Genomic DNA, 14637 nt, shown 5'->3' on the forward strand with positions numbered 1-14637 from the left:
TGACAACGAAATTTGCCGAATACGGGATGAATAAACTTATCCGGATCCAATACCTGAAATACCAATTAAAATGCGTGATCTCCCGTCTCTAAACTAAATGAAACAAACAATGCTGTCTAAAGTTGTCTTACATACAATCTTACATATTTCCATATACCTTGTACATAATATGTTCATTAACATGAATATAAATATTTCCCTTTTTAAACAAATAAGCAAAGATGATAATAACTAAAGAACAAAAAAATTGTTATGTTACTACAGTCTAATGACCAATGTTGACATGCCCCGCCCATCCGCTTTAATATTCAAAAGTCACCAATTTAAAACCAAAACTCAAACTTTAGAGACCTTTCACTAAATGACACAATCAATCAGACCAAATTGCCAGTTGCTTTTGGCCATCATCCAATTGGACGTAAGAACACGAGCCGCCATGACAAGGGCGCTCAACAACACCATATATCTCTACATTAGCCAGCATGGCAGCTGTTGACGTGGCACGTGTTGGCGCGGGGGCGCTTGAGGCCAAATCTAATCATCCCCCAGTTAATCAACGTCCCCTGCAAGCTCGCTCGGCCACTTTGCCCGTCGGATGCGCGCAATTTAGCCACCAAATGTGTTGCGCTCGCTGTGGTTTGCAACTAAAATGAGCCGTCTGCGGAAAAGGCAGAGAGAGAGAGTTAGAAGAAGGAGGAGGAGGGGAAATGAGGCTTGCGACTCCAAAACAGCCGAGTTAAGCCAGGTCAAGCCTTCTAGATCTGGGCTCAAGTTCGTTTGTTTTGCGAGTGTGACCCTACGGATCTGACTAATGCCCACATCCGACTTCTGTACAGCCTGCTACTGTTAGATCAGGGGCAAGGAAGGAAATGGACATAGTTCAGAAACGGTGCTGGGACGTTTGGTCGCCGGTCTTTTGGTCGCCGGTCAAATGGTGACAGAGAGTTTACTGTTGAAACCAGCTCTCAAAATTATATTCATGACAGAGAGTTTAATATCTAAGAGAGAGTTTAATATCTAAGTACTGTTTAATATCCAAGTACTGTTTAATATCCAGATACTGTTTAATTTCCAAGTACTGTTCAATATCCAAGTACTGTTTAATATCTAAGTACTGTTTAATATCTAAGTACTGTTTAATATCTAAGAGACTGAGTTTAAAATCTAAGTACTGTTGAATATCTAAGTACTGTTAAATATCCAAGTACTGTTTAATATCTAAGTACTGTTTAATATCTAAGTACTGTTTAATATCTAAGTACTGTTGAATATCTAAGTACTGTCAAATATCTAAGTACTGTTTAATATCTAAGTACTGTTTAATATCTAAGTACTGTTTAACATCTAAGTACTGTTTCATATCAAAGTACTGTTGAAACCAGCTTTCAAAACATTATTCATGAGAGTTTAATATCTGAATATATACTGTTTATTCATGAGAGAGAGAGTTCAATATCCAAGTACTGTTTAATATCTAAGTACTGTTGAAAATAGTACATATTTAGATATTTAACTCTCTTACGAATATGATCTTGAGAGCTGGTTTCAACAGTACATAGATATTAAACAGTACTTAGATATTAAACTCTCTCATGAACATAATTTGGAGAGCTGATGATTTCGATTGTAATGCCTTTTAGCGACGAATAGCCTCAAGGCTTTGTTGACCAACCACAAGAAAATCCTGCTCAAATCGAATTCAATCCAATTTCCAAGCACTTCATGGTCCACGAATGGAGGAGAAAGGTCACATTTGAGCCAATAATTCCCAATACCTCCATTTCCTAAACAATAGCAGCTCTACAGCTGGCGTCTGCTGCTGCTGCTACGGCTAACAAAGCGGGTTGCGAATAATTGGATCAGCAACTTTGCAGATGTGGGTCGCAAGAGCAACCCCTGATCCTCTGGATCGCGGTGCCAAGACAAAAAAAAATGACTTGTCCCTTGTTCACTGGGTAAAAAGTGGACATGGACGTGGCCTATTTGCAAAAAGGATTAGCGTCACAGACGCCCGCCGCAATTACAACAAGTGAATCCAGATGGGGATTATGGCATCTAAAAAAAAACATTAAAAAAAACAATTCACGTACTGCATAAACTGTGATTATGATATTCGATAAGGCAAAGTCACTCCCTGGTGTCGTCGAGAGTAATAAATTAAATCTCAATGCTTTTTGGCGCTGGTTTAAATAACAGCAGACAGTCCAGACGGAGTCAATATGGGGAGGGGATTAGGATGTATATAAACAGACGAGTTTCTAAGCAGTTTTTAAGTGATATTTTTACAGTTTTGCATTGGTGAAGTTGGTAGTTTTTAGTATTTTGTAAATTGGGTACTGATTCTTGTCAAACACGTAAAAATGAAGGGTTTTTTGGTTCCAAAAAGATGATTAAATGATCCGTGATTGAAAATATAATACAAAAAAATGTTGAAAATAATATATATATTCAAATATAAAACAAAATTAGAAGAAAATTGGGATTAGACAACAATAGAAATATTTTAGATTGAAATAATAGTAGGAATTTAAAGAAATAATTTATAGAAAGCCTAATTTTTACTGAATTTGTAAAATGGCCACTTGAAACTTTTTGGTTTATTTTGCTACACATGTCATTTTTTTTTTTAAATGTTGAACAAGAAAGTTCCATTATATTTTTTTGGATAACTTAATTTCTTTTTTTAGGGGGCGGGGTTACATTTGTTTTCCTGAAAATTCATAATGAGACAATTGTAGTAGATTAAAGTAAATTATGATCATTTTATCCAAAATATGTTTTTATAAGACTAATCTGTGACGTTTATTTAATGATTTTATGCCTTTTTCTCTCCCAATTTGATGATCTCCAGACAAATAAAGTTATTTTTTTGTAGTCAACACAAAAAAAAATCAATGACAAAACAAGGGCTTTTATCTTAATTATATGCGGATGCGTTGCCAGATTGGATGCCTTTTTTCCAGCTAAACTGTCCTCCATTTAATCAACTCATTTTTCCCACTTTGATTAAAATGTGTCATGTTGCTCCATCTCAAAAACAAAAGCCACGTTGCGCACCGTGTTGCTAAATCGCGGCTGGACCAAATAAACCAGGCTCAGTTCGCCAAACAAAAATTATTTACGGCCGTCTACGTTTAATGACGAAACGCGGCTTTGGCTAAAGTTAGCCGTGTCGCAATGCCGTGCGTCGGAGTTTGCTAGACTACGTTCTATTTCGGTGAATGACCCGAATGTTAGCGCGAACCCTGGTGTGACGAGGGGGTGCTTGAACCAGATAGCCTCGCTTGGCTTTCGTTTAAAAAAGCAGAGAGTTAATGGCCGGGCGGGCCAGGGATCACGGTGCCAAGCGGTTCAAGTTCTGGAAAGAATTTAGCACGTGGGTGCTGCCCCGACGCTTTCGCTGGGCGCCTTACGCAACTTGGTGCGCTTGAACAGCTCTCGGAAGTGCTGTGCCAGCTGTGGGTTTTTGCATGCTTGTTATTCATTTAAACAAGTTAATCAATCGTTTTCTTTCATTTTGGTGTCTTTCTCGCATCTTTCATACAAAATCGGGACACCGATCATTTTTAAAAGGGTTGAGTTGATCGTTTTTGACGAGACCGGACGTTTGGTCGTCAGTCTTTTGGTCGCCGGTCAAATGGTGACAGATAGTTTACTGTTGAAATCAGCTCTCAGAATTATATTCATGAGACAAAGTTTAATATCTAAGTACTATTTAATATCCAAGTACTATTTAATATTTAAGTACTGTTTAATATCTAAGAGACTGAGTTTAATATCTAAGTACTGTCTAATATGTAAGTACTGTTGAATGTTTAAGTACTGTTTAATATCTAAGTACTGTTTAATATCTAAGTACTGTTTAATATCTAAGTACGGTTTAAGATCTAAGTACAGTTTAATATCTAAGTACTGTTTAATATGAAGTACTGTTTAATATCTACGTACTGTTTAATATACAAGTAGTGTTTAATATCTAAGTACTGTTTCACATCTAAGTACTGTTTAACATAGAAGTACTGTTTAATATCCAAGTACTGTTTAATATCTAAGTACGGTTTAATATCTAAGTACTGTTTAATATCTAATTACATTTGACCGGCGACCAAATGTCCGGTCACGTGGCTTTCGCACCCGTCGCAGTTTTTCCGTAGACGGCTCACTCCCGTGCGCTTAAATGCCGAAAGTGACGGTTGTTGTTTTTGCGATTTAGTTTCAGGTATGGTTTGGTGGGCTTTTGAGAGGCCATCAGCATTTGAAGGTTTCTGGCTTAGCAGTTCTCGGAAGCCTATCATTGTGGCTTTGCGCAAATGCCCGTTGGAGGCCTTTGAATGAGATCAGAAAGCTTTTCAAACGGGTACCCAACTGCGGTCGGGCACAGAAAATCTTGTTTCCAAGCCGCAACTATGCGACGCCGCTCTAGCGTCAGCTGCAGAGACACGGGCTACGGATCGCACCGCTAATCCATCTGACCAAGGAGGACTGGCAGCCAATGATCATGTTGGAGTGGCAATCAATCTGGACTCCAATTAATGGATTAATTATCCCTGCCAATCCTGGAAAAACCGATATCACTCCATATTGACAGTCTACTCACCAAATTAATTCCTTCCAGAACTATTTTCCTCACCTGAATATTTTGTAAGTAGAGCAGTACTTTGTATGTAAATTCCCAAATCAGTTCCACGGTCTTCAAAAACAGTGCTCAGACTTTTGACCCAGCTCTCAAAATTATATTCATGAGAGAGTTTAATATCTAAGAGAGAGTTTATTATCTAAGTACTGTTTAATATCTAAGTACTGTTGAAACCAGCTCTCAAAATTATATTCATGAGAGAGAGAGAGAGACTTTAATATCTAAATATCTGTACTGTTTAATATCTAAGTACTGTTAATATCTAAGTACTGTTAATATCTAAGTACTGTTTAATATCCAAGTACTGTTTAATATCCAAGTACTGTTTAATATCCAAGTACTGTTTAATATCCAAGTACTGTTTAATATCTAAGTACTGTTGAAAACAGTAGATATTTAGATATTAAACTCTCTCTCTCTCATGAACATGATTTTGAGAGCAGGTTTCAAAAGTACTTAGTCATTAAACAGTACTTAGATATTAAACTCTCCCTCAAGAATATAATTTCACCGGCGACCTAAAGACTGGCGACCAAACGTCCGAGCACGGAAATCCGAGCGCAAACTTACTTCTCTGGCAGTGCTTCTGCGTCCAGCATCGCTCGCTGAAGTGTCCGTTGATGGTGGTGGTCTGGCATGTGGTCTTCCCCACCGAAGCCCCGGGACACACGTCCCCGCACTCCCGGTCGTTTTTGTTAGCCACAATGTAGTTGTCCTCAACCGTGTCCAGGATCTTAGACCAGTCCAGGGTGGACAGGTAACAGAGATCCGGATTCTTCTCGATCCTGACGGCCCCCCTCGTGATGTTCATCAGGCTGTGGAGGCCAAGTTCTCGCAACTGCAGCATCTCGAAGACCACCAGGGCGTAGTTGAAGAAGAGGTTTTTGCCGCGGATCACCGTCAAGTTGGGGAAAAGTTCGCTGAGGCTCTCCATACCGTAAACGCGGAAAAGTAGAAGGTAGTCGGTCACCACCGTCAATTTGGGGAAGGCCAAGCCGCGGAAATCTTCGGGTTTACTGCCGAACATGAGGATGATCTTCAGGTGGCCTTCGATTACCGTGCAGTTGGCTAAAGAGTTTAGATTGGTCACATTGTTGCGGATGTCCTTACTCGGACAAACTGGATGGAGAGGAAACAAAAGAGGGGAAATAAAGGGTTAATTTGGCTCTGGAGAGGAATATACAGTTCTACGTGCACAGCAAATAAGCATGTGTAGGAAATAAAATTAAAATCAAGTTGAATTGTAGAAAAAAAATATAAATGAATAAAGATACTACACATTTTGATGTGCCATTTTGAAACATAGCCTGTCAATGATAAACAACAACAAACGGTTAATTGGGGATAAAACTGTGATGAATATTAGGTTAACATAGAGCACATAAACATGTTAAATTATTAAATTATTAAAATTTTGGGCTCTGATTTGACATTATGTACCAGTTTTCATAGCAATTTCTATTATGAAGGTATACAAAAAAAAATCAAAATGAGTTGCAGCAATTCATATTTTTTTTTAGTCTCATATCTGCCTGGCAACAAGTGACTTTTAAATACTTTTAAATACAACATAGGTGTCAAAGTGGCGGCCCAGGGGCCAAATCTGGGCCGGCTGCATCATTTTGTGTGGCCCGGGAAAGTAAATGAAGTGTTGACTTTCTGTTTTAGGATCAAATTAAAATAAAGAGTATAGATGTATATTCAATTTCCTGTTTTTTTCCCTTATTAAATCAATAATTGTCATTTTTTAATCATTTTTTTCTGTGTTTTTAGTTAAAAAATCATTTTGTAAAAGCTAAAAATATATTTAAAAAAAAACTAAAATAAAAATTGTTTTAGATCTATAAAAAAATGAATATTCAGGGCTTTTAATCTATTTATAAAAATAAAATAAAAATCAAAATATTGAAGAAACCAACCACCATTGTTGATGCGCATTCATAGTCCTTGAAAAACAAAATGTAATTTTTACATGAAAAATAAAAACTCTGACCCTTTCACGGTCTACCAAATTTCCAACATAATTGGTCATAAAAATCTATAATTTTTAGATGATCAGTTTTTATCAGGCAAAAAAAAACAAGATTTCTCCCAAAAAAAATTTTTTTTTTGCAGATTCCATGGAATTTGCAGAGTTTTGAAGCCTTCAAATTCATTAGAATTTGAATATCACTTATCTCCCATGTTCTGTTGAAAAAAATGCATCTGTCACTTTAAGAAGACGCCATCAAACGCTGTCCTATGGCGGCTGACTTAAAAGCATCGACAGACCAACCAAAAAAAAAAGCGCTTACGCAAGCCACAAAAAAACAAGGATAGGTCAATAACCCGGTGAGAGTAAACGGGCTACGCCCTCCTGGTCAATCCGACATTTTTTTTCCCCAGTGGAGCATAATAGTACCGAGCTATTCTCAAATTGGCAAAGTGCACCCATGGGAAATTCAAAGGACGGCTTCTTGTTGACGAGTGCGCAGTCGCGTATTGTTTACCCAGGTAGCCAACGCTGCCTCCGGTGGTGGTGGTTTGACGGGTCAGCCGAGAGGCGTGCGCTACTTTATGGCACCTTTGACGCCTCGTCTTGCATAACAGAACAATCTAGCGTGCAAACAGTCGGCTTTAAAAGTGTGTTTACACCTTGCAAATGATTTAACACTGGGTTTTAAAAAGGACATTTGGAGAAATGATGAAAGAATGGACCAGGCTGTAAATTAAGGTAAAAATTTGGTCCATTAAAGTGAGAAATGTTGATTAAGTTTAAAAAATTGTCTTAAAAATGTAGAATTTTACAATTTCTCGCCTATAAGCCTGGCTGATATGTCAGCCACACCCTTAAAATTGCCTTAAATCCATAACATTATACAATTTCTCACATATAGGTCGCCCCACATATCAGCCAAACCCTTAAAATTGCCTTAAAATTGTAAATTTTTACAATTTCTCGCATATAAGTCGCCCCACATGTAAGCCACACCCTTAAAATTGCCTTAAAACTGTAGATTTTTACAATTTCTCGCATATAAGCCTCCCCACTTATCAGCAACACCCTTAAAATTGCCTTAAAACCATAGAATTTTACAATTTCTCGCATATAAGCCGCCCCACCTAACAGCCGCACCCTTAAAATTGCCTAAAAAATAATATAATTTCACAATTTCTCTCATATAAGCCTCCCTCGAATCACAATTTTCACTTCCATATTCACAGTTTTAATATGGAGTACAAACATGTTACTTTAAAAGTAAAATCTTTTTTAAAAACCATCACGTGGTATTTCTGAGATACCTCATGGATCAAAACCACATTAGAAGGAATACATTCATCTAATAGTAGTTAGCTTCTTACTGCAAAACAGAAAATAACCAACACATAGTAAAGGTTACTTTACTGACATCTACAGGTAAAAAAAATGTGTGCATATAAGCCATACCTTCATTTTTTAGTTACAAATACAGCTTATGTAAGAAAATACGGTAAACACCTTCTTGTACATGAATTTAAAAAAATGGGTTCATGAGTTAACGAGGACTTTTTCTTGCAAAAAAAGCTCAGTGAATGCAACAAGTGTGACGAACAGAAATGGAGCAAAAAGTGCACGTCACAAAGAGCTCAGCTTTCTGGAGCGCAAATGGACAAACGCACAATAGGAGGGGACGAACGAGGGTGCTCGTAAAGAGTGCACCGAATGACCCCGTGAGGGAGCTGCTATCGCTGCTCACTTTCACGGTATTTTTAGCGGAGGGCAAAACTAAATCGTCGATGGCCGCCAACGGGGGAGGAACGAGGCGGACCCCGGCCGGTACGTGGTGGGGGGGATTTTTGGACAAAGAACCAGCTCGTCCCCGAGCGAATATTTGGTCGTAAATCCAACGGGACACGTTCCAAAAAAAGGCACAAAATGGCCGCATCGGGCTGTGGTAACACGGGTCGCTACATGCAAAATAAACAAGTGTTATGAGCGAGATGTTTAAACTGTCATATAAATGTCAAAAATGAACTTTTGGATGATTTAAATAGTTGAGGAAAAAAGTGATTTTGCCTTTTGAAGATTTAAAGAAATAAAAAGACAAGTTGATGTCATTTTTAGAGTAAAAGAGTGAATGTTTAAAAGAAATGGGTCAAATAAAAATAGTTTTTTTGGGAGTGGGCGGGTTCATATCAAAGAATGTCGGAGTTGTTTAAACAGGATTTTTTTCATCCAAATTTTTTACGCGAAATGGAATACAACTTTGCTCCGCCCCCTTTTTTTTTAACCAAAACAATGAAGTAAATATACATTTTTTTTCCTAATTCATTTTGAACTGGTTATATTTGTAAAAAAATACATTTTCTCATAAAACTTTGAGTTTTTGGATATTTGACTGTTCAAAATGTTGAATTTTCAAAAACTAGACTCATAATAAATACAACTTTATTCTACCAAAACTAGGAATACTCCTTTGTAAAAGCAAAACAAAACTGCTGATTTTTAAAATGAAAATTCTTTACAAAATAGTACCCCCAAATAAACCAAAAACTCCAAAAATATAGTTTCTTGAAAAATACAAAACGTCATTTTAATCCAAATAGATTTATTCGCATGAAATGACAATTTAAGCCCAAAAAAATCCACGAATCCCTTAAAATAGGAAAAATTTAGTCTAAAAAAATGATAAAAACCTTTAAAAATATATATATATATATATATTTAAGAAAAAAATTAAAAAATCACCAGTTAATACGGTTCTCCAAATACAAACAAAACATCAACTCAAACAAAAACAAAACATTTGAGTAAAAAAGATGTAATCCCATGGTACACCACAACTAAAAACAATCTTCTACTTCCAAATTGTTCCACTTTTTGGTTCAATGACGAAGGTCCGCTCACAAAGGGTTACCACGGCGACGGGTCTAGCGCACCCATAACAAAAGCCCGATTGAAAAACAAAGGTCTCACCGAGGATCATCAATGAACCATTAGCTAACAGCTAACACCAACCAAAACTAGTTTTAGGGGGCCCACAAACAGTAGAGTGATTGCCACACTTCCCTTTTCCAGGTTTCAAGTTCAACTAAAGATGGACGACGCAATATGTGTGGTCAACTTACACAGACTGTCAAGTGTTGTTCCTTTAAAAAAACAAACTTTTGGAGGTACTACAGCAGGCATGTGAAAACTACGGCCCGCGGGCCACATAGGGACCCGTTAGGCTTTTTAATCCGGCCCGCCGATGTTGTCTAAATAGTTTTGTTTTCCTTTTTTCCCCAAGATGGCGCTGTTACAAGGAGCCAGTGGCAGTAGCTCTGTCTACTCTTCTGTTTTTGTGTTTTACAGCCTCTCTATTTTTATTTAATTACATTTTAATATTTCCTTATACTTTTTACTTGACTTTGTACTTTATACTTTTGACTTTAATTCTGAGTGATGAGTATGTTAATACTTCAGTCCTTTGTTTCTGTTTATGTTTCATATGTACTGTTAACGGATGCACTTTTTTATATGTATCCTATCTTGTGCTGACCCCGCCCACCTGTCACATTTTTTAAAGTCAATGTGGAACCCCCCTCGGGCCCAAAAGTTTGCCCAACTCTGGGTTAAAACTTTATTTAATCCCATAATCGTGAAATTTTCTTGTTTGCAGTAGCAAGCACAGACACAGAAGACATTGTAGAACTAGCTAAAAAAAACTGGAGCCACACCCACAAAAATCCACAAGGACTGAGACTGAGGTTTCCACAGAGTCCCTCAGTAGTCTGGAAGTAAGTTTTAAAGACCATCCTCCTTAAGCTGTCCTATCACCTCATCATCAGCAGTAGTCGGAAAAATAAAAGGTCTTTTTGACGACGCCGTCAACGAGGTGGTAATTTGACGAGGAGGCGGTTTGGCATTTACGAGGGTGTTCAACAGGATTGGCCACATTTCGCAGACGGCTGTTTCCGGCAGCCTCGTTGGGAGGGTTTCATATTTCGTATATTTTGTATATTTCGTGTCCAATCATCAATTTTTTTGCCCAAAACTTAATGATTAACTTTAAAAAAATACGTAACAAATCAGGTTTATCTCAAACGCTGGCGTCCATTCAACAACAAAAGCATGAATGAAAGCAGGTGGGAGGAATATTAAAGTCGGAACGTGCTGGTAATAAAATTAATATGTTTAGTTTTACTTCCATGATACGAAAGCTGGAGAAGGTAGTGATGAAAAATTGATTTATTGGATTAAAAAGTGGGCTTTGTTGTCATGCCAGATCCACGGCGAGCCTTTGAGACGGCGGCCAAGTGGAAAAAGCCAATCGTCTTTGCAGATAAAAACGCCAATATACCGTCACGTGATATTTACCAGATTCTGGAAAACTGATACGCAAGAGTTTATTTAGCTCCAGCTGATTTGTAACCATTTTGAAAGTGGGCCAATATTTTTCTGTATACTTCAATTAGCGGCTAAACCTAGCGGCTAATCTTGCTAGCTACTACTAAACCTCTCAGGATTGTCCAGATAGCATTTAGCAATGTCATTAATGCTAAATTAAAGTAAAATGCATTTGTTGTATCCGTTATTTTATTTCGAAAATGATTTTTTTGCATGCTTGTTATTCATTTAATTACAGGAATAATGTTTGTATAATTTTCTTTCTGTTTCTCGCATCTTTCATACAAAAATGGGATTTTTTAAACGGTTAAGTTGGTCGTTTTTTTTAGGAACGGAATACGGGCTTTACACATAAAGTACTGATCTGATTACAAATTATTTAAGTTACGGAAAATAGTTCCGAAAGCGATTAATTTGGTAAGTAGAGGTACCACTGTAGATTTTAAGTAATGACTAGCATCATTTTTTGTTTATTTTGAAGAACATTGATCGTAAACGAGTCAAAAATGTATATATAGTAGTTTAATCTGAGTTTTTTTCCTGAAAATTCTAGATTATTAACCTCTATGCCTCCCCAACCAATATTTACATTCTTCTAAATCACTATCACCGCTAAAATAAAAACCATGCTAAGCTAACAACAACAAACTGTCTCTTTGCTAATGACGAAATAATAGTTTTTTTTCCCCATTTGGGAAAAAAATAGCATGAGTATCAAAAGCTTATAATGTCACATTCCTGCACTGCCAAAGCTAACAACACAAAACAAAAGTCTCAGAGAGCCGATTATCCTGAAGCATTCTCAGACTTCTTAGTCGGTCGGCGTCGGTGGGCCGAAAGCGGTGACCGCGACATTTTGTTTACGTTCGCAAATGCGATAAGATGGCGAACTTTGTGCTTTTTCACGTGCGCTGGCTGGCTACCTGTCACTTACAACATTGTCAATAATACGTGCTTGTGGCCAAAACAACATCACTTCCATAAATATATCATAACGGAACTGACTTGGCAACTTTGATTACTTTTACTACTTTTTTTCATTAATGACTAACTTATACACAAGTGTAGCGTAGTTATTAAAAGTCTTGTTTTGTTCAAAATTGCTGACAAATGTAGTCAAAAGACAGAAATTCCAGGATTTACAGCCCATCTTTTCAATATTAATGCACTTATGTGCAAATATAATTGCCATTTTTTTTTAATATGCTCTCTATACAATTTCAAAATTGCTTGATAGAGGTTTTATTTAACATTAAAGAGCGGAAATGTTCTGTAATCATCATGTCAGCATTGCCAAAATTGTTATAATAAAGTTATATATGTTATATACAGTTGTGTCATTTTAATTCATAACAAAAAGGGGAAAAAAATCATTGTTTACTTTAGGAATATTTTCATTTCAATCCATTTAAGTAAGAAAACACTGATAAATACAATGTGTAATACTGTATTATGAAATAAAGTAGTTTTTTGGTCAATATTTTTCAATGATTTGAATTCATAAAAATTACAGAAATGTAATAAAAGCTATATCCTTTAATTATACATTATTATTATATTTTTTAAACGCCATCCCCTGTCAAAAAAATATTTTTACTAAATCCTCAGTCATCCTTCAACCATTATAATGTAAAAAAGTTAAATTGATGCCACAGATGAATTTGCAGCCCCGCCCCTTTTCCAAAAATGTTTTGTTTAATTAAAAAGTAATTAGTTGAATGCAATTTAAAAATGATTAAATGCAAATTAGATAAAATCGGTCAGATTATTTGAATAATTCCTTCTCAATTTTGCATTTATCAACCACGGAATGATATATACATATATAGACGTTTATAATAACTTAATTAGAACAGTATTATAAGTGCACAAACGTTTTTTTTTTCTTGCAGCTATTTCAATTTTAAAGGGCATCATTTTTACTCATACAAAATATGCCACCTAACTTATTTGAATTTATTGACTAGTTGATATCCCAAATGAAATAAATTGAATGAGTATCATTGTTCATGGCAAGCAAAGACTTAATAATGAAATTCCTCATTTGACTCAATTTGCATTAAAAATAATAATCATTAATCACAAATCATCCATTCAATTAAATCAACAAAAATATGCAATACAGTATTCCTTCCATTTTCTATCATTTACAAAAAAATCAATAAACACAATGTGACCATTTACAAATCAGACTAATTATCCCCTGTTCCATATTTTAGACACACCTAATGTTTATTGACATGCAAATGACATTCATGAGAAAAGACAACAACAACAACAAACAACATATTTAATGGAAAAAGTTACTCACTTTCCGCCGTGGTAGTCACGATGCAAGCTGCGGCCAAAACAAGAGCCAAAGTCCGGAGCCACATAACTGACTCGGGCTCGAGCACCATCCGCCACTCTGCTACAAGCCGTCCGAAAACTCCCCGAGTAATCCTCCTTGTGGCGCGGGGAGGGAGGGAGGAAAAGAGAGGAAGGGATGGAGGAGGCGGAGGTGGTCGTTAGGGGAGGGTATGTATAATTCTTCTTCAGGAAATTGTTTTGCTTTTACGGTGCGAGCCAGCAAGTAAACAATGAATAAACGACATCCCGGAAGACTGGAGAGGGGGCAAACGAGTCCAACGTGTTCACGGTCCGTACTCCAAGCTAGCACTCAATGCTAATGCTAAGCTAATGCTAAAGCCAAGCCACCGTGGCAATCGGCTTTACGACCCCGGCCAAAGGGCCTCTCCCCTGGCAGCTAATGTTAGCCACCTGGAGCTTAGAAGCTAGCTGTCAAAAAGAAAGCCGAGCCCAGTCAGCCAGGCCACACACACACACACATTCAAGTTGGCGTCACGTTTACTTCCACGCCACGCCACGCGTCCCCAACCAAACAGAACTGCTACAATCACATCTATATTATTTTTAACTATTTACAAATATCACCGATATTTCATGCAATCGTGCATCACTTAACCACAGTGAGTCCAGCTTGCGGGTGACACGCGTGTCTTTTTCCTCCGTGTCAATTTGACCCCAAAAAATCAAGTCGTCCCTTAAATGAGAGTCAAATATGGCAAAAAAAACAATAAAAATAAAACAAAAGAATCCTTAAAGTACGTCTTTTCCACTCCAAACTCCGAATCTTGCTCCCAAGTGCTGAGATTGACGACTTTTTTTTCCTGCACTTCCACGCGACAGTAAAGTAAACTCCACGCTTGTTTGCGCTTTCACGTGAACGTCACACGCTGGCTGCTTGAAAATGGCAGACGGGCCATTATGGAGCAAAGTCCGACTGGTTCGGAGCTATTGTAGAGCCTTTTTTAAATCTATTCTTCCATAGACAAGAGGAGGTAGATAGTCTCCCAGAACGTGTGTGTGTATGTGGCTGCTGTCTCTTTCCCTTTTTTCTTCTTGCAGGCAGTAAACAAACACTGCCAAGGAAGGCAAATGGGTTAAAGGGGAAACGTGGACTGGATCAGAACTTTCCTGAAATGACACTTAAACCAACAAACTAACTTTTTTATTTAATACACAAAGATGTTCAGTCTAATTTTACTCATTTGTATCATATTTCAAATAAAGTGAATTGTTCTTCAAATAATATTTGGATCATTTGTACAGTAAATCGGCGATTCTTAATGTGGTAGACGTACATACCACC

General features: G+C 37.2%; 1 protein-coding gene across 1 annotated transcript in view; it reads right to left on the reverse strand.

Annotated features, from left to right (window-relative positions):
• The window catches only part of insra (insulin receptor a), a 38455-nt gene extending 24073 nt beyond the window's left edge, over positions 1-14382 (reverse strand). The window contains exons 1-2 of the mRNA XM_077724533.1: positions 13297-14382; positions 5207-5755 (exon numbers count right to left, since the gene is read on the reverse strand). Coding sequence (XP_077580659.1) covers positions 5207-5755; positions 13297-13384 — 637 coding nt within the window. The 5' untranslated portion in view covers positions 13385-14382. The remainder of the gene's footprint in view (positions 1-5206; positions 5756-13296) is intronic.
• Between the last annotated feature and the right edge of the window lie 255 nt (positions 14383-14637).

Source organism: Stigmatopora nigra, chromosome 9, assembly GCF_051989575.1.
Source record: "Stigmatopora nigra isolate UIUO_SnigA chromosome 9, RoL_Snig_1.1, whole genome shotgun sequence".
Taxonomy (NCBI): domain Eukaryota; kingdom Metazoa; phylum Chordata; class Actinopteri; order Syngnathiformes; family Syngnathidae; genus Stigmatopora; species Stigmatopora nigra.